General features: G+C 48.6%; 1 protein-coding gene across 1 annotated transcript in view; it reads right to left on the bottom strand.

Annotated features, from left to right (window-relative positions):
* Positions 1-20,535, bottom strand: part of CABLES1 (Cdk5 and Abl enzyme substrate 1) — a 102,790-nt gene that overhangs the window by 43,134 nt on the left and 39,121 nt on the right. Inside the window, exons 2-3 of the mRNA XM_036244956.1 lie at positions 15,514-15,585; positions 9,953-10,045 (exon numbers count right to left, since the gene is read on the bottom strand). Of these exons, the coding sequence (XP_036100849.1) occupies positions 9,953-10,045; positions 15,514-15,585 (165 nt within the window). The remainder of the gene's footprint in view (positions 1-9,952; positions 10,046-15,513; positions 15,586-20,535) is intronic.

Here is a 20,535-nt window from a genome sequence, read left to right as displayed (position 1 = left end):
CGAACCGTTTATACCACCTGTACTTGTCACTTATACTTGTCCTTGTTCATGAGAGACTGCACACACAAATGAAAGTGGGGGAAAAGGGAACAATGCTTCCATTTTTTAAAATGCTGAATGCTTTAAAAAATAATCAAACAAGACAAGTCGCCAAAAATGTTTTTGCATTTGAGGTATGGGCAAGACATCTATAGAAGATAAGAAAAAATTATAAAAATCCAAAAGAACGTTGCAATTAGATTCATAGGTCATTTTTTAAAAGTCCAATCTGGACATGGCAGCAGTGGGTGGGTATAAAGATATGTGAGGTTGCCCTGGCTGGTTTGGCTCAGCCGTTAGAGCGTCGCCCGCAGGCCAGTGAGTTTTGGTCCGATTCCAGACAAGGGCACGTACCTCGGTTGTGATTCATCCCGGCCCTGGTTGGGGTCGTGCAGGAGGCAGCCACTAGATGTGTTCCTCTCACATTGATGTTTCTCTCTCTCTCCCTCTCTCTCTCTCCCTCCCTCCCTCCCACTCTAACTGATGATAAATAGAAAAATATCCTCGGGTGAGGATTAAAAAACATATGTGAAGTTGACAGCACAAGACAGACCCCAGTCCCTGGGCCTACATGAAAAAAAAAGGCCTGACATCAAAAGACTGTTGAATGAATGATCAACAATATGCCTTAAATTATAGCACAATGTTTCAACTAATGCAATTTTTGCGGGTATTTTTTTCCAATGTTTACTAACCTCTCCCCTTAACCGAGCAATTACTGCACACATAATTCCGCATCGCGGGGGGTGGAGCTGCGTAGCAACTGGTGAGGCTGGCAGGCAGCTCCCGAGAAGCCACCTGAGCCTGTGAGGGAGTCCGTCTTCGGGCTCCGAGGCCTAGGGCTGGTGAAGACGGTGACAGTTGAGGCCAGGGTGTGGATGGGCTTCCCAGGCGACAGGGAGAGAAGGAGCAGGGAGGAGGGACTAGGAGAGCAGAGCTCATGACTGCGGTGAGAGAACAGAGGGTGTGTGAGCTCCACAGCGGCGGGCCCAGCCAGGTGGCTCACACGTGGGAATGGACCGTCTCGCAGTTCTGGAGACCAGAAGCCCGAGCGCAAGGTGACAGGGCCCTGTGATGGGGGCGCCTGGGCAGGATCTGCTCCAGGCCTCCCTCCCAGCGACTGGTAGCTTCTCGCTTGTGACAACTAACACCAACCTTCACACGGACACTTGGCATTCTGTGTGTATGTGGCGGGGGAGGGGAGTGTCTCCAAATGTCCCCCTTTCTTAAGGACACTAGTCATATGAAATTAGGGGCCACCCTTGCTCCAGGACAAGCTCATCTTCAGTAAATACATCTGCAGTGACTCTGTTTCCAAATAAGGTCACAGCCTGAGGTCAGCATAAGAATTGGGGGGTGGAGGGGACATAATCCAAGCGGTGGCAAGCTGAGCGTGCTGTCACAGAAGTTAGGAGGTCCCCTCTGGAGCCCTCCCCTATCGCTCTTCCAGGGAGCACCGGTAGGTGTCGTGCAGGGTGGCCCGGCCCCAGCCATGGGCTAGGTGATTACCGTTCTCTTCTCAGGCCACTGCACGCCACTGGCGGGGACCAAGGGCGGGTCCCCTCCAGGCTCCCAGGCCTCTCACCCAGCAGAGAACTGAAACAGAACCATCAAGGGAAGACTCTGTCCAACCCCTGGACCTTTCCTCCGTGACTCATTTGACTTCCTGCACGTCAAGCTGGTTGAAAAGAAGCAACCAGCACAGCGGTCCACAGCTTTTCAGCAGCGCCGATCGCACGGACAGAGCCGCATCAGTTCTCCGCCCCGCAGCTCCCGCGGCACCGTCCGCGGCACCCTCCCGCGGCACCCCCCCCCCCCTCGCGGCACCATCCGCGGCACCCTCCCGCGGCACCGTCCGCGGCACCCCCCCCTTCGCGGCACCGTCCGCGGCACCGTCCGCGGCACCCCTCCCCTCGCGGCACCTCCCGCGGCGCCACCCGCGGCACCATCCGCGGCACCCTCCCGCGGCACCATCCGAGGCACCCGCCCCCCTCCCTCCCCCTCCCCCCGCGGCGCTCCCCGCGCACCTCCCGCGGCACCTCCTCCGGCACCCCCCAGCGGCGCTCACCTCACTCACTGTAGAGCGGACATCTCCGCATCCACCCTCCCGGGGCTCGGGCTCCTCTCCTCCTCCTCTTTCCACCCCAGCCGCACTTCCGCTCTGGCTTCCCCGTAGTCCCTTAGGCACACCCCACACTTTCTGGCCTCAGGGACTCCACAATCGCTGTCCCATCGCCCGGACGTAATCCCCTGCACAGGGCGGGCCCTCACGGCTTCAGACCTCTGCTCAAGAGACTCCCTGGCACCCCCGGCGGCCTCCACCCCCGGCGGCCTCGGTCTCCTCCGCAGCAGACCTACCCCCTATCTCAGCGTCCCAACCAGCCCGAACTCCGAGAAGCAGGACCTCTGCTGGCTTTAGTCCCCGACGCGCCCTTCCCCGCCCACAGTCGCAGCGCGCAGGCGTCAGCACCCGCTGGAGGCGCCGGGCTCGCTGCGTCCTCCAGGCTCGGACCGGCTTCCTGGGTGCCTGCTGTCTGCCCGCACGTGTTTCCTTCCCGAAAACGGCTGTTTGCATACAGGTGATCCAGTGACATGAGACAGGATCTGTCTGCTCCCGTTTGTCACCTGTCACCCCTTCTGCCTTCCACAAGCAAGGGGCTCAGGAAACCCGAGTCTGCCGCCACAGGGCCATCCCGATACAAATCCGATGCCTCAAAACCTGACCCTCATGCCGACGGACACAGGACAGATGGAACTGACCCTGGCTGGGGACGCGGGCGATCCATTTCCGTGCCATATCCTTCCATTAGGACAAGCTAAGTTAGCTCACTTTGCAGCTACATCTCACTGGTAGCCTCCGCGGAACACACGGTTAATCTCAATTTCAAGGTATTTTTTCACATGAACTTCTGCAAAGTCTCTATCCTGTCCTGTAAATCATTTACCCTTGCTAAATGGTGTCCCGGTGCTCTGGGCCTTGCATTTCCAGCTGGTGAAGCAACTGAGTCTTGGTTCTTCCGTGTCACACATTCTCTTTCTCTCCCTCGGCTCGGGGTCCTCTACAGGCCCGCAACCAGGCTGGCTGGCCGGCCTTCATCGCAAGAGGAGATAATGCCCAAGGGATGCCGTGTGCTATTTTTCTTCAACTGCCCCGCAGGCGGCCGGTCCCCCAGCCCCGCCATCACTTCGCCCCCGTTCACCATGCTGTCCACTGAGATATGCTAAAATGAGGAGCAGTCTAACTCCTGCTGAAATCAAACGTGGTCTACAGCAGTCCCCTGATGTACTAACCTAGTTATTCCATCAAAAGAAGTTAACACGAGTCTTTCTCAGGGAAGTCATATTGATTGTTGGCAACTGCCATCCTTTTCTGAAAGCACCCAAACCTTCTGTCTAATCATCCATTCCAGAACTCCACCAGCGATCAGCTCGGGGCTTGCTTGTCCAGCATTGTTAGAACTTACCCTCTGCTACTACTTTGGTCTCTTTTTGACTTTTTTAAGGCAACATTTATCTAGTATTCCACTTAGAACTTCTTTTATTCTCTATGGTGTTTTAATTATCATTTGTATTTCTAAATCCTTTCCCTTCCCTGGGATCTAGTCCTGAAGACTGAAACCCATTTAAACCGCTTCTTCACTCATTTATTCCATAAACACTTACTGAGTGCCTACTGTGTGCCCATTACATTGCTTTGTGTAGAGTCTACATATCATAGTTCCACTTGTTAAAGAAGCTAAAACTAGGCAACAGTTGACATCCACTCTGTCCTTATATTATCAACCATCCCTTCCCTCCCTCCTCTGAGTGTGGTTTTAAAAGCCCATGGCTATCACTTGCATTTTATTTATTTTATTGTGATAAAATACATATAACATAAGATATGCCATTTACCCATTTTTAGTGTACAATTCAGTATCAGTAAGTACTTTCACAATGTTACCTATTTCCAAAACTTTTCCATTGCCCCAAGCAGAAACTCTGTTCCCATTAAGCAATAACTCCCTTGTACCCAGGCCCTGGTAACCTCTACTCCACTTTCTGTCTCTATGGATTTACCTATTCTGGATATTTTGTGTAAATGGAACCATGCAAGCCCTGGCCAGTTTGGCTCAGCGGTTAGAGACCGGAGAGTCCTGGGTTCAGTTTTTGCTAGGGGCACATATCTCGGTTGCAGTTTGTCCCCGGCCCCGGTTAGGCTCGTGTGGGTGGCAACCACTTGATGTCACATCGATGTTTCTCTCTCTCCCTCCTGCTCTGAAGATAAATCAAAAATGTCCTCGGGTGAGGATAAAAAAATAAATGGAACCATGCAATATGTGACCTTTTGTATCTGGCTTATTTCAGTCAGCATAATGTTCTCAAGGTTCATACACACTGTAGCATATATCAGCACTTCTTCCTTTTTTATGGCTAGTATTCCTTTGTACATATACACCAATTTTATTTATCCGTTCACCTGTTGCTGGATATTTGGGTTGTTTTCACCTTTTTCTTTTTGAATGCTGCTGCTATGAACATTGCTACAAGTATCGGTTTGAATTCCTCTTCAATTACTTTAGGTATGGAACCTGGAGTGGAACTGCTGGGTCATATGGTAACTTCATGTTTAACTCCCTGAAGAACCCCAGAACTGTTCTCCACAGTGGCTGCACCATTTTACATTCCCACCAGCAACGTAGACAAGTTCCAGTTTTCTTTTCTTTCTATCAATCTTTAGTTCATCTGGGCTTGAGTCTTCCTCACAGTATTCTTATACATTTGCCACTCTTTTTATCAGTCCTTGGTGTTTAGCTGATGACTTTTAAAAATCAAATTCAATAGAGAGTTTTCTCAAAATCCACTACAACATGCTGTCTGGCAGTGCATGGATTTTTATCTCCCACACTCCCCCCCTTCACTTGTGAGAAGGAGCTTTGGAATCTGATGGCTGGATATAGGTTCCACCCCCCACTTTCTAGCTAAGTGTTCCAGTTTCCTCCTTTGCATATTGGGATGAGGAGTCTATTAGTCTCCTGTGGCTGCTGTAACAAATTACCACAAAATTAGTGACAAAATAACGCAAACTTTAAAAAAAAATTTTTTTTTTATCCTCACCTGAGGACATTTTTGCATTTATCTTCAGATAGAGCCGGAGGGAGAGAGGGAGGAAGAGAGAGAGAGAGAAAAACATCAATGTGAGAGAGACGCATCAAGTGGTTGCCACCCACAGGACCCCAACCGGGGCCAGGGATAAACTGCAACCGAGGTACGTGCCCTTAGCGGGAACCGAACCTGGGACTCTCTGGTCCACGGGCCGACGCTCTAACCACTTAGCCAAACCGGCCAGGGCAAAATAACACAAATTTATTATCTTACCATTCTGGAGGTCAGAGCTCTGAAATGCGTCTCACAGGGTTAGCTAAAGTCAAGGCGTCAGTACAGCTGGTCCCCACTAGAGGCCCTAGGGGTTGCTGCATTCCTTGGCCCGTGGCCTCTTTCTCCATCTTCAAAGCTGGCAATGGACAACTGAGTCTTTCTCACATTGTATCCCCTTAACTCTGACTCTCCTGTCTCCCTCTTCCATTTTTCAGGACCCTTATGATTACATTGAGCCCACCCAGATAATCCAGGATAATCCTGCTATTTTAAGGGCAGCTGATCATCAAACTAAACTGCATCTGTTACTTTAATTCCCCATGACCATAATCTAATGTTTACAGATCATGGGGATACAACATGGACATCTTTGTGGGGGGGGAGCATTATTCTGCCTAACACAATAGTAACAGCTTCCTCATAAAGTTGTCTCAAAGGGTTATGTGTATTTCTAAATTATTTCCATTTCTCAAGATGTGGCCCTGAACACTGAAACTCATTTAAAAGGTCTTTCCACTCATTTACTCGATAAATACCCATTGACTTGAGTTAATGAAACAAGGCCTATCAAGTACTGAGAGTCTGGCACCCTGTAAGCACTCAACAAATACACCCATTATCACCTTATGATCATAATTTTATAATCCCTTTCAGCAATATGGTCACAGCCACAAGAATCCACTTCTTAATCTGAACTTCCTGAGATCTGTCTTCCCAACACCTAGCCACGCATTACTTTCTTTCCAACTCTCAAGTCCGACATGACTCCCCCATCACCCACCTGTCTGTGTTAAGGCAGAAAAAGAACTGAGTGCAGTAGCTCCACTGGTGCTTCCCCACCTGCTAGGAGATGCATGCAGTGCCCAGCAGGGCCAACAAAGAACTCTCACAGTCCTGGCCAGGTTGCTCAGTTGATTGGAGCATCATCCCATACACTGAAAGGTCACTGGTTCGATTCCCAGTCAGGGCACATAGCCAGGTTGAAGTCAGCTCCCCAATCAGGGTGCATATGGGAGGCAACCGACTAATGTTTCTCTCTCACATGGGTTCTTCTCTCTCTCCCTCTCCCTTCCTCTCTCTCTCTCACCGTCTGCCTCTAGCAGCAGAGCTGAAGCTTCCACTGCTGGGTGTGTCATCTGTGTCCAGGCTCCATCCTTAGTTCCACCTGGCCCAAAGGTCTCCCAAATACTTTCAAACACTCTCAGCTTGGTTCTCGGCAGGACAGCCACACACAAAGCCTTCTGGCAGGTCCCCAGTCCAGACTCACAGAATTCACTGATTCCAGACTGATGAAGACCGTCTGACTTAAAGTCGACTCCATCCTCCATCAGAACCAAGACGTCCACTGAAGGGCTCACTTCTGCTTCTCATGCCAGCTGGGACTTGTTTAATGTCGCAGAGAGGACTGGGTGAAGGTGGAGATGGCCGAGGTCCCAAGGTTTATTTCCAAGCAGCTACCCTGATATTATTGATCATGAAGTTGACTTAGGTTTTTATTTGTTTTTCCAATAACACAAGGACTGGCTTTTATCATATTTGGTTTTCAGTTTCTATTCTCCTTTCCCCTTTCTACCTTAAATTGTGCTTAACACTCACAGTCAGGTCGGGCATCATGTCTCAAGACAGCTGCTCCCTTCCCATCCTGTGAGCTGCCCTCGGGTCCCTGCGGAGCCAGGCACTGGTGCCTCTGTCACATGGTCGGCAGGCCTGGGAACAGAGGAGCCTCAACACCAGGGCCTTCGGAGCCAGAACAGCAAGCGGGCCCCCAGCTTCAGCCTGTGGTCTGCGAGGCTGGTCCGCACTGGTCCGAGGTCACAAGGAGGCTTGGGAGCTGGGCACGCTGTTTGCTGGGCGGAAGTCGGGGCTGGAGCAGGCTCCTTTGCAGTCCCTCTTCCCCGGGTGCAAGGAGAGGTGAGCATAGCAGTACTCATCCTGCTTTCAGTACGACCTTCTAGATCTTTAACGAACACCTCCAGCCTCCTCCCTAAAGCCTCATTTCTCCCTGAGGGCCGGCAAACCTGAGTCGAGGCAAACCAACTCTCCTGCAAGTGTGTCCCTCTCCTGTGGTGTGAACGTGCCTCCTTGGGGCGGAGTGGGGGAATCGGAGACACCCCCCCACACACAAGCCATGGCACCTGTAGGGACTTCTGGATGCTCCGCCAGGATCCCTCCTCCCCACCACTGTGGGACGGAGCTCATCCATGTGTCCCCAGCCACCCTCCATCAGGACAGCCTGCTGCTCTCGGCAACGCTCCTTCTCTTTCTCCAAAGGTTGGGTCACATCCTCCCATTCATCAGCTCTTGACCACAATTCCTTCTGTCACCTCAGAAATCGTATTTTCTTCCTGGCGTCCTCCTGGGTTCTTTCTCTCACCCAAGAACAACCCATCCTTGCTCACAAACCAGACAGGGGAGGGGGGCTCCAACAGCGCCCTTCCTGAGGCACAGGAAAAGGACTTCTCACCTGGGCGGTTACACCGGCCACAGCCTCCAGCCTGTGGCTCCCATAACAGCTGCGAGAGCTTGCTTTCCTGTCCTAAATTCCAGTCCTCAGATCTTCAGATAAGCTAAGAGTCTCTCCTGGCTCCCTCAGAAAATTCCCCAACAAAACTGCCAGCAACTGCATGCTTTCCGGACTGTTTATATTGTTCCTGGGTCAAGGGTTTGCTGGGGAAGGCGACTCTGTAATGTCCCCTGGCAGGCCCATTAGTCCAAATATTTTATTAGCTACATCCTCTCACTACCAAACCATGCCAAGTGGTTATCTGCCCTGTATCCTTGACCACATCCAGAGGTGGGGAATACTATTAATGTAGCCCACTCCTTTGGCTTTGCCATTGACGTTATTTAGGAATGAAAGGCTTTCATGCTTGCTTTACGGTTAAAGAGATTATGGATAAAAACACAAATGTAAATAAAGGATGAATAGTTATACTAAACATGGCATAAGCAAGGTTTAGATTCAGTAATTAAGAGCTACAAAAGGTAAGACAAACATGGTAGTTAAATGTATAAGGCATAACAACTCTAACAGAGAGAGTAAGGGGGAGAGAGTCAGAACAGTCTACTTAACAAATGACAGGTGGGTATTTAACTAAAAGCTCTGTACTTAAAATAATAATATATACTGACTATGTAAAAATTATTTGACAAAAGAGCTCAATTTTGCTATTCTTAAATCACTGAATAGGCATACAATTATGTTCTCTACTCATCTAAGGTTTAAAAAGTAGGTGTAAACATAAAAAAACAAGTCTTTATAAACTGTAATCATTATTGTTCACGTTGTACAACGTGTTTTACACCAAATCACAGTGGTGCCCTATCATTCTATGAGTCTAACACCTTTTAGCCATTTTTGTTTGCTACAGAGTAGATTATCAGTGGTCTGCAGCAAATCAGGAGATCCAAAAAAATGGTTTTTGCACAGGACCTCTGTTCTGGGATGGTGTCTCTAACGCTCCCATTCAAGAGAAGCCACTATCCAGGTCACAGGTTAGTAGAGAGAAGCTGTCCCTAAGGGGTATACTGGGGTACCGAGCACCAGGGGACCCTGAACAGTCTTGAGCTCTGTTCCTTGGGCTGCCATGAATGGACTTAGCCATTCAATCACAGACATGCCAGCAATAATGATTCTGATCTATTTGTCACCAGGAGAGTTTGAATATCTAGGTCGTATAAACTTCAACCACGATAATAATCATTTAACAGCTCTTTCCGAAAGAGTAAGCGAAGAGCTGAAGAAGCAGGTGCTCCAGATGTTGGCAGCCCGGGAGTCCGAGCCAGCGCCTGGGAGCACCTCCTGGCAAAGCCCTGATTCTGCTCTCCGGCAGCTTCAAAGCCAGCGCCTAGACCGAGTCCAGGCACGGATCTGGCGGGGCATTCACTGACCAAGGCACACGGCCCTGGTGAAAACAGAAAACAAACCCAGTAAAGCAGAAAAAGAGGGAAAAACAAAACACAAAAACTCAACTGCTTTTCTCTCCAAAGTTTTATATAAAAATACATTTGAGCCCTGGCCGGTTTGGTTCAGCGGTTAGAGCGTCGGCCTGCGGTCCTGAGAGACCCGGGTTCGGTTCCTGCTAGGGGCGTGTACCTCGGTTGCAGTTTGTCCCCAGCCCTGGTCGGTTGTGTGAGTGGCAGCCACTCGATGTGTTTCTTTCACATCGATGTTTCTCTCTCTCTCTCTGTTCCTCTCTCTCCCTCCCACTCTACCTGAACAAAAAATGGAAAAATGTCCTCGGGTGTGGATAGAAAAAAAAAAAAAAATACATTTGAGTACTATTAAAAATTTGATTTGTGGTTAATCTCAACATCTTACCAAGCCTCTGGTCAGTGTTAGGAAGCATTATTTTCTATAGACTTCTTTGGATGATTCCGGTGGGAGGGGAATGGAAAGTCTACTTGGCAAGGTTACGGGAGGTCCTGTTCATCATGACAGCCTGGGCTTCACACTCGACTGGGGTCTGGCCATTCAAACGGTCGCCCTCTCGTCCCCACTGGGCCCTCCCCTCCTGCAACTGAGAGGCTGACGGGCAGCTTGTTAGAGTGGTACCTGCCGTTCCTCGTATCGTGTTGCCGCATGTTCTTGATAAAATGAATCTTCTTAAAGTTCTTTGGTCTGGGCGAACCTGAGAGAGTTCGACATCTGAAAAATAAAGTCATTTCAAAAATACAGTCAGTTGCCCGCTGGACAGCTGAGACATCTCCACACAAAGACAGGAAGGAAAGACCAGACAAACGGTTTGAGTCACCCCAAGGATAATGAGGACAATATGGCTGGAAGCAAGGAAGCTTAAAAAAACCCCAGCGACAGACAACTTCCTTGATAATACTGATAATAATTTATATGGGTCCCTGAAAAGCCAGCTAATGAAAACTATTGTCCTCAGTTATAATAACATTACCTACCCGGATTCCAAAGACATTAGTCTTTCTTGTCATCTTAAAAAAAACCCTCCTGTATCAACACAGGTAATGGGAACAGAAAACTATAAATTTAAAGATTTAGAGGGGAAACAACACTGGAAAATTCAGTTTAAAAACAACCCTGACTCATTTTTCTTTTGTAGCTGGACTCTGGCCTAAACTGCCTTCAGTTCCCAGACTCCTATGCCTAGAAGTCACAGCTTTGCTCTGCCTGGGACTCACAGGCCAGCGAGTGGCTGTTTCTTTTCTTTTTTGTTTTTAAGATAAATTTTAAATAAATGCCGAACAAAATGAATTGAATTCAATGATTTTTTTTCCCTGGAATATGCGACGTGCTCACCCTGCAGGATAACAGAACAGCCCACAGGCTGGAAAGATCGCATTTGTGTACTTTTTTTTCCAGAGTTACCTGGCAAAGTCTAAGTCACACAGCTGCAATAACAAGAAAAAAAAAAAAAAAAAGGCAAAACACCCAACAAACAAGAGTCTGAAGTTTAGTGTTTTCTTGAAAAAGGAAACTGAGCCTTTTCTGTTTTGGATTTTGCTACCAAATTTTGTTGTTTACTTCGACCTTTCTGACCACGGGCCCCAAGGGCTGATTCTGCCACTGGAAGTGGGGACCCGAGAACTTACGCCTCAGCGAGGAAGATCTGGAGAGCTGTGCCCAGCTGCCCAAAGCCACTGCGAGGTCTGGGCTGGGGCCACCCCCAAGTTCAGTCAGTTCTGACTTTGAGGCTTCAGGTACAAGAATAACAAGGTGACCCAACAAGAAGGTGCCGTTGCGGGCAGGTGGGGCGTGGGGCAGGGCAGGCACAGGGCCAGGGAATGGGCAGCATCACAGACCCGCAGAGCAACTCCAATCTCTAAAATTCCCCAATGGCCGAGCTCAGGGGAAATTAGGTGATGCCCCTGGTCCAGACCTCAGGGTGTACATCCCCCCAAACCCCTTCATCCACTCTCTAGGAAGGGCAGTCTTTCTGGAAGTCTTTTCCCAGAGGGCATGGAATATCTTTTTCATCAGAAATAGCAACTTAAGATGTGATTTAACTTGCAGACAATCCTAGTGAATAAGTGCCAACCGAAGCAAAGACATGACATCAGGTATTTGGTGACTTCCATCAGGAAAAGGGGGTTCCCCTGGCCTTGGGTCTAGGAGAGGGAAAGTCCATTTCTTGTCATGTCCACTACCTCAGAGCAGTGTCCACAGCCTGTGTGGCCCTGTGCGATGCATCAGCAGAAACCACGGTCCTCCCAGCCCTCACCCTAAACTCACTTCAGACCCTGACCGATCACCAGTAATGTTCCTTCCCTGGCATTGCTGTGAAGAGTCAATGCAATGATGTGTACAGGAGCTTCATAAACTGTCAAGTGACATGGCCAAATACAAATATGCACGTTCATGCATTTGTACATACACGTAAATATTCATCTACACATTTTAGGTGTCTTGATTATCAAAACCTTTGGCTACAAAAGGTGAATATTTTGTTACTACCTGCCACCTACATTGTTAAAACTGTAGTCCTTATTAAGGATCATGAATTCTTGGTTTTAAATAAATTATTTTAAGACTTGCAGTCAGTCCAGCCGGTGTGGCTCAGTGGTTGAGCATCGACCCATGCACCAAGAGGTCACCGGTTCGATTCCCCGTCAGGGCACATGCCCAGGTTGTAGGCCCGATCCCCAGTGGGGAGCATGCAGGAGGTGGCCAATTGATGTTCTCTCTCATTGATGTTTCTATCTCTCTCTCCCTCTTACTTCCTCTCTATCTAAAATCAATAAAGGAAAAATTAAATAAAATAATAAATAAAAAAATAAAGATTTGCAGACTTGCAGAGCCCTGCCTGAGGGCATTTAGTAGATGCTTCCTGCAGACTTCAGGAAGGGGGTGAACAGCAGATAGCACCCACCAATCCCACTCCCCACTCCAGGCTGCTAAACCCAAAATCAGTCTTCTTTGGGCTCAAGGGGATAGAGCCTCATTCTGCCTTCTTGGAGCAGCTCTCTGGAGCAGACCCAGGACCCCAAACTGCCCCAGTTCTACCTCCAGAAATGAATGCTTGAGTCTGCAAGTCACTCAAGGTCCCCAACTGTCTCTCTCACACACAGAAGATTCCAGAAACACGCAGTGTAAAGGTGTGCTTCCATTAATCTCTGGACAAGGAGAGCTTGCTGAGCCAGCCAGTTTGAGGACAGCAGGCACAGAGCAAGACTGTGAAAGGTGCCTTCCCGGTCCTGCCCCCGTGGGGAGAAGCTGGCCAATCCCAGCCCCGAGGAGGGAGGCTCCCCGCCTCCTGTGCCTGTGGAAAGAGCTGCTGTTGCCCTTGAGGTTTGAGAACAAAATCCCCAAGGCTCCTGCAGAAACTGGAAGTCAGCAAAAGAGCCATAAGTGACTGTCAGCACCAGCAGGGGAAGGAAGAGTAGAGTAATCACTTCATAGAGCACCAACCAGCACCCACCAACCCAGACAGACTAGAAAACTGGGGCAGGTGGTGATGGCCGCCACATGTGCCACAGATGAACTGAGGTTTTTTCTGGACACAAGTAGGGAGTCCTAGGTCCTTATTTCTAGGATACTAAGTAACCACCAGGCAAGTGGAAACACTTCAATCTATGAACCCTCTCCTTGTAAATGCTCAGGTCTTGGAGTTGTAGGTAGAACCCAGGAAACTTACTAACAAACTGTGATGCACAAGAGAAAAGCAAGCAAAAGGAGAACCTAACAAAGGTGCTTTATGTTGATATCAGCATCCAATTCTAGAGGCATGGGCTCCTCTTTCAAGGAGCTGTTTGTTGTCTTGGGTTTTTTTAAGCATTCAACTAACCCACCAGGGAACCTAAGAAATGCTTTAAGAGAATTGTGGCATTAGCAACAATTGCCAAGGAAACAGGAAGACTGAGCACTCAGGTTGTGGCAGGTTAAGCAAAGACCGAATTAATTTCGAAACCTTCTGAATTACCGTGTAAATATCCATTTACAAACATACACTTTAAGTGATGCAAAATTAAATTAGGATAGAATTAAGTGAAGAACTAATTTAATGAAAGATTAGCTCTTTCTTGTTAGCACTGATTACAGGATACACTTAATTATGCAAAAGGTTTTTAATAGATGCCTCGGAGCCATTTGGTCAATGTGCTGAGTGTAAAGGCAAGTTGAGCTAATAGGCTTCTGCCCCCAGTTCCCCAAGTGCTTCAGTGTCATTAATGGTTTATTCATTTCACAGAATCGGGGAGCTAGAAAGGACCTCAGTGATCAGCCAATCTGCCCCTCCCATTTTATAGACGGGAAAACTGAGGCCCCAGAGAAGCTAAGTGAATTTCCAAGGCCACATAACCAGTTAGCAGGAGAATCAGGCCAAGAATTCAACTCCCCTGACTCCTAAACTAAGGTCCCTTCCTACTATGCCATGCTAATTTTATTTCCTAGGGACAAGTAATTTCCTAAGAAATTATTTTTTAATTAAAAAAGAAGTCCATTAGGGAAAATAAAGACTTTTTAACTGCCTATATTCCCTTGATTTCTGTCTTATTTTTAAATGTATTTATACAAGATTTGTTGGAAATTCGGTAGAGCATTCTGTAAGAGTTGGATGAAGTTACAGTTGAGGGAGATAAGCCGGTTTTACTCTGCTTGTTTGTGCTATCAGAGGCACAAGGGTAGAAGCAGAGACCAGCCTGGACAGATTCTGAGAGGAGGGCACAGGGGTGGCGGGACACGTGACCAGGAACACAGTGCCCACCCCCTCCTCGGCCCCTTAACCACCTGGAATCCCCGAAGAGGGAGTAACATTTTTAACCCGGTTTCCCTGGCTCACAGCTACAACACTGCGCTCACAGCTCTGGCTTCTGGAGCCTTCAGGAACACCAGGGGCTGTTCAGCTCTATTCATTGATTTTTCCATTTGTGGTACCTGCTCAAATGCCAAAGCCACTTGGTGCCACCTGAGAACGTTTCTCTTCCATGCGCGCTGATTACTTTGAAGCAGCGCCAGCTCCCTCGTTTGATTTTTAATGCAGCGTTTTGTAGGACGCCAAGGAAACAGCCCTTCTCCCATCATTTAAAACAGTGCCGGATGGAAGAATACTTGCACCCAAACGCTACATGCCACTCACCTAGGATGGACCCAGAGGTCACAACCGTTCCCATAAAGACTTCAAAAGTGAAAATCAAACTGTCTGGCCCTGGCTTTCTCTTTGGAATAATGTCTGTGATGAGATTCAGGGTCACCTGACACTTTTGGCCAGACCCAGGCCTGTCTATGCTCCCTCCTCCATCCAGGTGGTCTGTGGACAACACCCAGGACCTAGGAGTGGAGCTCGAGGCAGGGAAGGAGCCGGCTGCAGGGTGCAATGCCTCCCTCCACATCAGCACCCTCCCGGGCTCAAAGGGAGAAGCCGGGACTCCCACATCCAGAGGAGCTGGTGCGAGTTGAGGGGAGCACGTCCTCCCACAGGCCTCCCCTCCACCCCTGCCACGCATGCCCTGTAGAGCCAGCATCCCATCTTGCAGCAGCTCCCTCTGCAGGGCGGAGCCCCCCATGCTGGCCACAGGGGGGGGCTGCAGTGAGGACTAGGAAAGATGCAGCGTGTGAGTACTGTCTCCTCCACCAAGGAGGGCCGGCGGGACTGCGGTGCAGATGGGCCTGTGGAAAGGTGCCGGATCAGAGGAGGGAAAGCTGCCAGTCAGAGGCACACAGCTCAGCAACTGCCGTCACCCAAAAAAAGATGTCTCAAAAGCGCTTCTGTAATCTCCAGGGAGAAATGGACCACTTTCAGCCCCCAGGGAACACTCACAGTTCTCCTAATAGAGTCTCTTCGGCAACTGGCTACACGGTGACATTGTGGGCACCTCCTAATGAAGCCCAGGACTGTGACACTGTACCGGGAAAAGTTGGGCCATGATGGGCTCTTCTTGGTCAGGCGGCAGCTTTCAAGATGAAAGGAAAACAGCACCCGAATCCCCGTGCAAACTGGGCTACTCTAATATGTAAATTCCTAATTGTTTTCTATTTCTAAAGGTCCTCAGGGTGGGGGTTTCCAAACTATGAGTCTGGGGATCAGAAGGTCATTTAAAAAATTTAATTCTGTAGATCAAGAACTTAAACAAATTTTTTAAAGCAAACTTTGGCTGTGATCTTGTATAGCAAGCGGTTTATATAGAGAGAATGCAGCACCAGAAACCTACCTCCGTAGAGGGGCATTCTCTTCAATGTCTTCCAGGGTCTCCAAGGACGATCTCTGGGAGATGAGGCGGCGTCTGCAGAGAGAGGGAGAAACCTGGGAGTTAAAACTGCATTGTGAAATGGATCAGGCATTTCTGTAAATTTAAAACTGTTCTAAGAAACAAAATTCATTAAAAATAAAAAGATCAGACAAAAATTGTCTGTAAGAGGCTGCTGTGTTCCGAGCCTGCACCCTGAATGCCAGGCCCATCCTGCCTTTTCCCAGTTATAGGGCTGCGTTTTGGTAATTAGGGAAGTGACTGATCCTTTTTATGCTGCAATTTCCCCCAAAAGACAAAAACAGACAAGGTGCCTCTTATACAACTTGGGTACCGCGCAGTTTTTCTCAAGCATTACATAATACTGTTAAGTATTCAAATATTAGTAATCTGTACCCAGTTAGCTGATAAATATTAAAATTTAAAACCATATTAAATAAAATCTCAATTAGGGTACAATAAAATCATTAGGATGCAATAAAAAAGTTATGGTCTCTGGATGACCATGATTTCAAAAGCAGTTAGAAACAGGGAAGACATTATTCCTTTGGGAGTTTCCCAGAGACCAGCAAGAATACATATGCGGCACGTTTCGACAAGACAGTTATCTTGTCCGCTGCTGAAGAACTGCCAAGCACCTCAACCTCATTTCTTTTGCTGGACTGGGATAAGAACAGGTGCCAGTTAACCGAGGGGGTCAGGGTGGGGTGGCAGTATCTTTTCAGTAAATTCATTGGAACAACGACCATCATTTCATAGTGGTGATTTGACTGAGGGTGTAGACAGAAAAAATCTGACTGGGTCTTCCTTATTTATTTATTTTAAATTTATCTTTATTGTTGAAAGTACTGAATGAGTCTTTCATTACTTTGGGGGAAAAGGGACTAAAATTAGAGGGATAAGTCTATTTTGTATTTCAGTTGACAAATTAAGAACATGCATTTAGTCCTGGCCGGTTTGGCTCAGTGGTTAGAGAGTCAGCCCATGGACCAAAAAGTCATGGGTTCAATTCCAGTTAAGGGCATGTGCTTCAGTTGCGGTATGTCCCAGGCCCTGGTCAGGGTCATGCAGGAGGCTACCAATTGATGTGTCTCTATCACATCTATGTTTCTCTCTCTCTCTCTCTCTCTCTCTCTCTCTCTCTCTCTCTCTCTCTTCCTCCCTCCCTCCCTCCCTCCCTCCCTCCCACTCTATCTGAAAATAAATGGAAAAATATCCTCAGGTGAGGATTTTTTTTAAAAAAAGTAAGAACATGCATTTATAACTATGTTCTAATTTGTTCTAAAGAACAAAAAAATATAAAATGAGACAATCAGAAAGATCATTTCTGCAAACTACACAAGGGCTTCATCAATTTTCTAAAAGCCTTCTCTAATCTTTGATATTCCAATGCTTTCTAAAATACTCATCACACGCCCTCCTCCATCTGGCCTAATTCTCTCAGACCCTCATTCGTCAGCATGTGAGAACCAAGAGTTCCCCAGCATCACCTTCCATGTCTTCATGACACACGGACCTCTGGCAAGACCTGAAGTTTAGCTCTACAATGAACTCACATTAAACTTCCATTTCTGTGTACTGCCATATTCCCAACAGTCAACTAGACCGAAGGCAATGGCTACAGGGAGACACCGATCTTACCTGCAAAGGTGCAGAGGGGCCTGAGGGGATGGGGAACTAATTTTACAGGTGGCCAATTCCTTCCTTAATCATCAGGGCTTATCTGTGCAGCCCTGAGACTCCAGGGACTCGGGAGTCTCCAGGACCCCCTGTGGCAACAACTGCAGCTGTGACTTTGAAGCTTCTAAGCCACCAGCTGAGGTTTGGCCACTCCAGGTCCTAAGGTCTGGCTGGCATGAAGTGCCAGCGGGACAGGCAGATGCCCAGTTAGTCACACCACTGCCCATCACAGTTCTCAGGGACAGGCCCTGCTCCTCATTCCAAGGTCAGTGCAATTCCACAAAGAGGCATGCATGCCGGTCAAAGTTGCATTTCGATCCTGGGGGTTGGAGACTTTGGAGCCTTAGAAAACTCCTTAATCCTTGAGCCTCAGTTTCCTCACCTATGAAATGGGAAAATGAGAGTAACTAAGAAACATAGAGACACAAAGTCTTGGCACAGGGCAATCACTGCCATTGTAGCTATTGGGTTTTTTATTGCCACTCCAGTGTCCTCCTCTGGGGCTGTACCCTGACCTGCCCTTCCCCTCAAATGACTAGGATCAGGTTGGCTGTGCTAGCTCTGCCCCCACCCCCAATACCAGTCTATGGCAGGGTCGCCCCAAGATGCCTTGTGCCTCCGCCTACCTGGGACACTGGTCCTTCTACACCTACACCCCTCTAGGCATAACTCACTCATGCGTCACCTTTGCTGATGCATTGGCCACCTAAAAGATTAGTCCCCCCAGGACTCTGTGCACTGTTCTTTGGGAGTATCTCCCCCACAGCCAAAAGGTAGTGATTAAAATGATTTTTACTCTGTTTATCTCTGGATAATGTTCTGAGTATTTCAAAAGTGAAATACTGATTTAAGTATGCATACCTACATTGTCATTAGAGGTCACTTCTATCCACAGGCAGACATAAACGTATAGGTTTCAGATCCTGGAAATCTGAACAAATTCTGTCAAACTTTTAGTTTTCCTCAAGTAGCATTTTAGATAGAATAGAATAGCATAGCATTTTCAAGTGACCAGTAAAACAGACATTTTGCTCAACAGATGCAAGTAGAAGAGCTGTTTTGCTCAATCTGCAGCCAGGGTGACTCAAGCCATTGTACAACTCCAAGGACCCCCCTCGTAGAAGTCCACTGGGAAGCCCTGTGGTCAGCTCCTTGGGCAGTAAAGGTGCAACCAAAGGCCCCAGCAAGGCCAGCAGGTGCATCCTCGTGACTCGTCCTCCACCCACCCATTCGGCTATGCCAACGGCAAACCTGGCCTGGTGGGAACACGAGGCTGACCCAAGCGTGACTCCTGTCCTGAAGGAGCTCACCATCAAGGGGGATCCGAGGGATGACCACCAAGGAATTCCATGAACAATCTTTCAAGTTCCTCCAGTCTCTGGGACTGCCCCCAGTCCCCAACCACCCCAGGAGCAGCACGGGAGCACTCCACTGAAAAGGCCAAGCAAATCCAATCCCATGGTGAACACGTGCGGCCCCTGCGGGGCAGCCTGGGACCCCACAGGCTCTCGGCCAACATTCAGACCAGGGTGTTCATCTGGAAAAATAGGTCCATCACAAAAGCACACAATCTAACAATTCTCCGATTACAAACCTGCATGCAGCTCTTTCTATGCTGGAAAAGAGAGGTGCTTATTTAGAAAATAACCAAACTAGAATATATCTTCCTATACATGTATAAGATTTTGCTTTTTAAAAGCTAGTACATTTGATAATCTCTTCATGAGTGGACCAGGCGTCTCTCTCTCTGTCTCTCTCTCTCTCTCACACACACATACACACAAACACAGTCTGGATTCCTTAAAGAGAAAAAAACAGAAACAAAACCCAAATGCCCACCTGTTCCTTGAAATATGGTGGATGTGATTCCCCTTTTCATGAGTGGAATTAAGCATATTGTCTGAGATGGAGGTCCAGAGCTTGGAAGGAGCTACCGCCGGTCATTATGAAGAAACCGACACAGGGCACCGTGAAAACAGAGGTGCAGCCCTTCCTACATAAAATCAGGACTTGTTCGCTGCACGAGGGCATGCCCCGTGGTGGTAACACAGGTCGTACTCATCTCTGCCTCCCGCCGCCCTTCTAGATCCTTCCAAGTTACGTAACAACCTCTCCCCCTTGCCTTCCATCCTCAGAAAGCCCGCCTGAAGGAAGGCTAGAAGAGAAGGCTGAGGATCGGGGGCCACCTTCACCAGGTACTTTTCACCCCGTTTGCCTCATAAACTGAGCCCATCCCCATGCAAACTCCTTATCATCAGGCATAGTTAACAAGCAAGGTCTGCATATTTTAATGACAAGACTACTTAGCCTTGGACCAAAATAGCATGCCCCCTTATTAACCAAGCAGACACCCAGTAAGAGACCGACAGACCTCAAATCAACAGCGTTATGGGCCGACATCATCACATGGAACAGTCTGTGTCTGGTCCTCAGACTGCGTCCTCGGTTCCCTGTTGTCTGACAATTACACCCCGGGCCCTTCCACACTGGCCACAAGCACTCATGAGGCCAGTGTGACTCATACTCAACACTCGCCTTTCAGGATACACCTTTCCAGTGTTCAGCTCTGCCTGAGCAAGAATCGTAACCCATGGCAAACTGTGCCTGGATGTACATACTTGGACCAAATGAATCCACCTAGCATCAGGACCAACGGTTCACCCGTGAGTGCTAGTCAGTGTGTCTTCTGGCACCCGGGGCTGGTCACAGCGGCAGTTACAATAAACCCACTTACACGGAGAACTTAAGGGGAAAGTAACTGGGAGAAAAAAAAATCAACAGAAAAGCACGTGACTGGAGTGAGAGAGGACGAGACGAGGCAGGACTCGGGCCCAGTATTTCTAGAGTATCCATTTTCAGGACAGGAACAGAGATCAACCACCCACACTGACTGACTAGGAGCAGACGGGCCCTGCAGCTGGGCCATGCTGACAGCTGGCCAAAGCTCTGCCATGTTCCCAGCCGACAGCATTCTGGGGACCCCAGGAGAGTGAGGGCGAGGTGGGAGCTGTGCTCAGGGCACCTTCACGAGCACTTCTGGAAGGAGGACCTCTCTCCTTAGCCTGGGGAGCAACGCACCTGGGAGAGAGGGCTAAAGTGGGCAGGGAGGGCGGCAAATGTCAGAACCTCACCAAAACTGGACTCCGGGCACGCTGCTGTCTCTGCTGGCCAGTGAGGCCCGGGTAGGGTCGCAGCACCAATTGGTCATGGCTGATCCCCTTATGGGATAACCTGGGCCAGCAGTTTAGCCCAAAGGCCCATGTCAGTTTGTGGGGACCACAGGGAACAACTCTAGGCTGACAGTTA

This window comes from Molossus molossus, unplaced genomic scaffold (assembly GCF_014108415.1).
Source record: "Molossus molossus isolate mMolMol1 unplaced genomic scaffold, mMolMol1.p scaffold_m16_p_6, whole genome shotgun sequence".
NCBI classification, from domain to species: Eukaryota; Metazoa; Chordata; class Mammalia; order Chiroptera; family Molossidae; genus Molossus; species Molossus molossus.
This window is presented reverse-complemented; position numbering and strand designations above follow the sequence as displayed.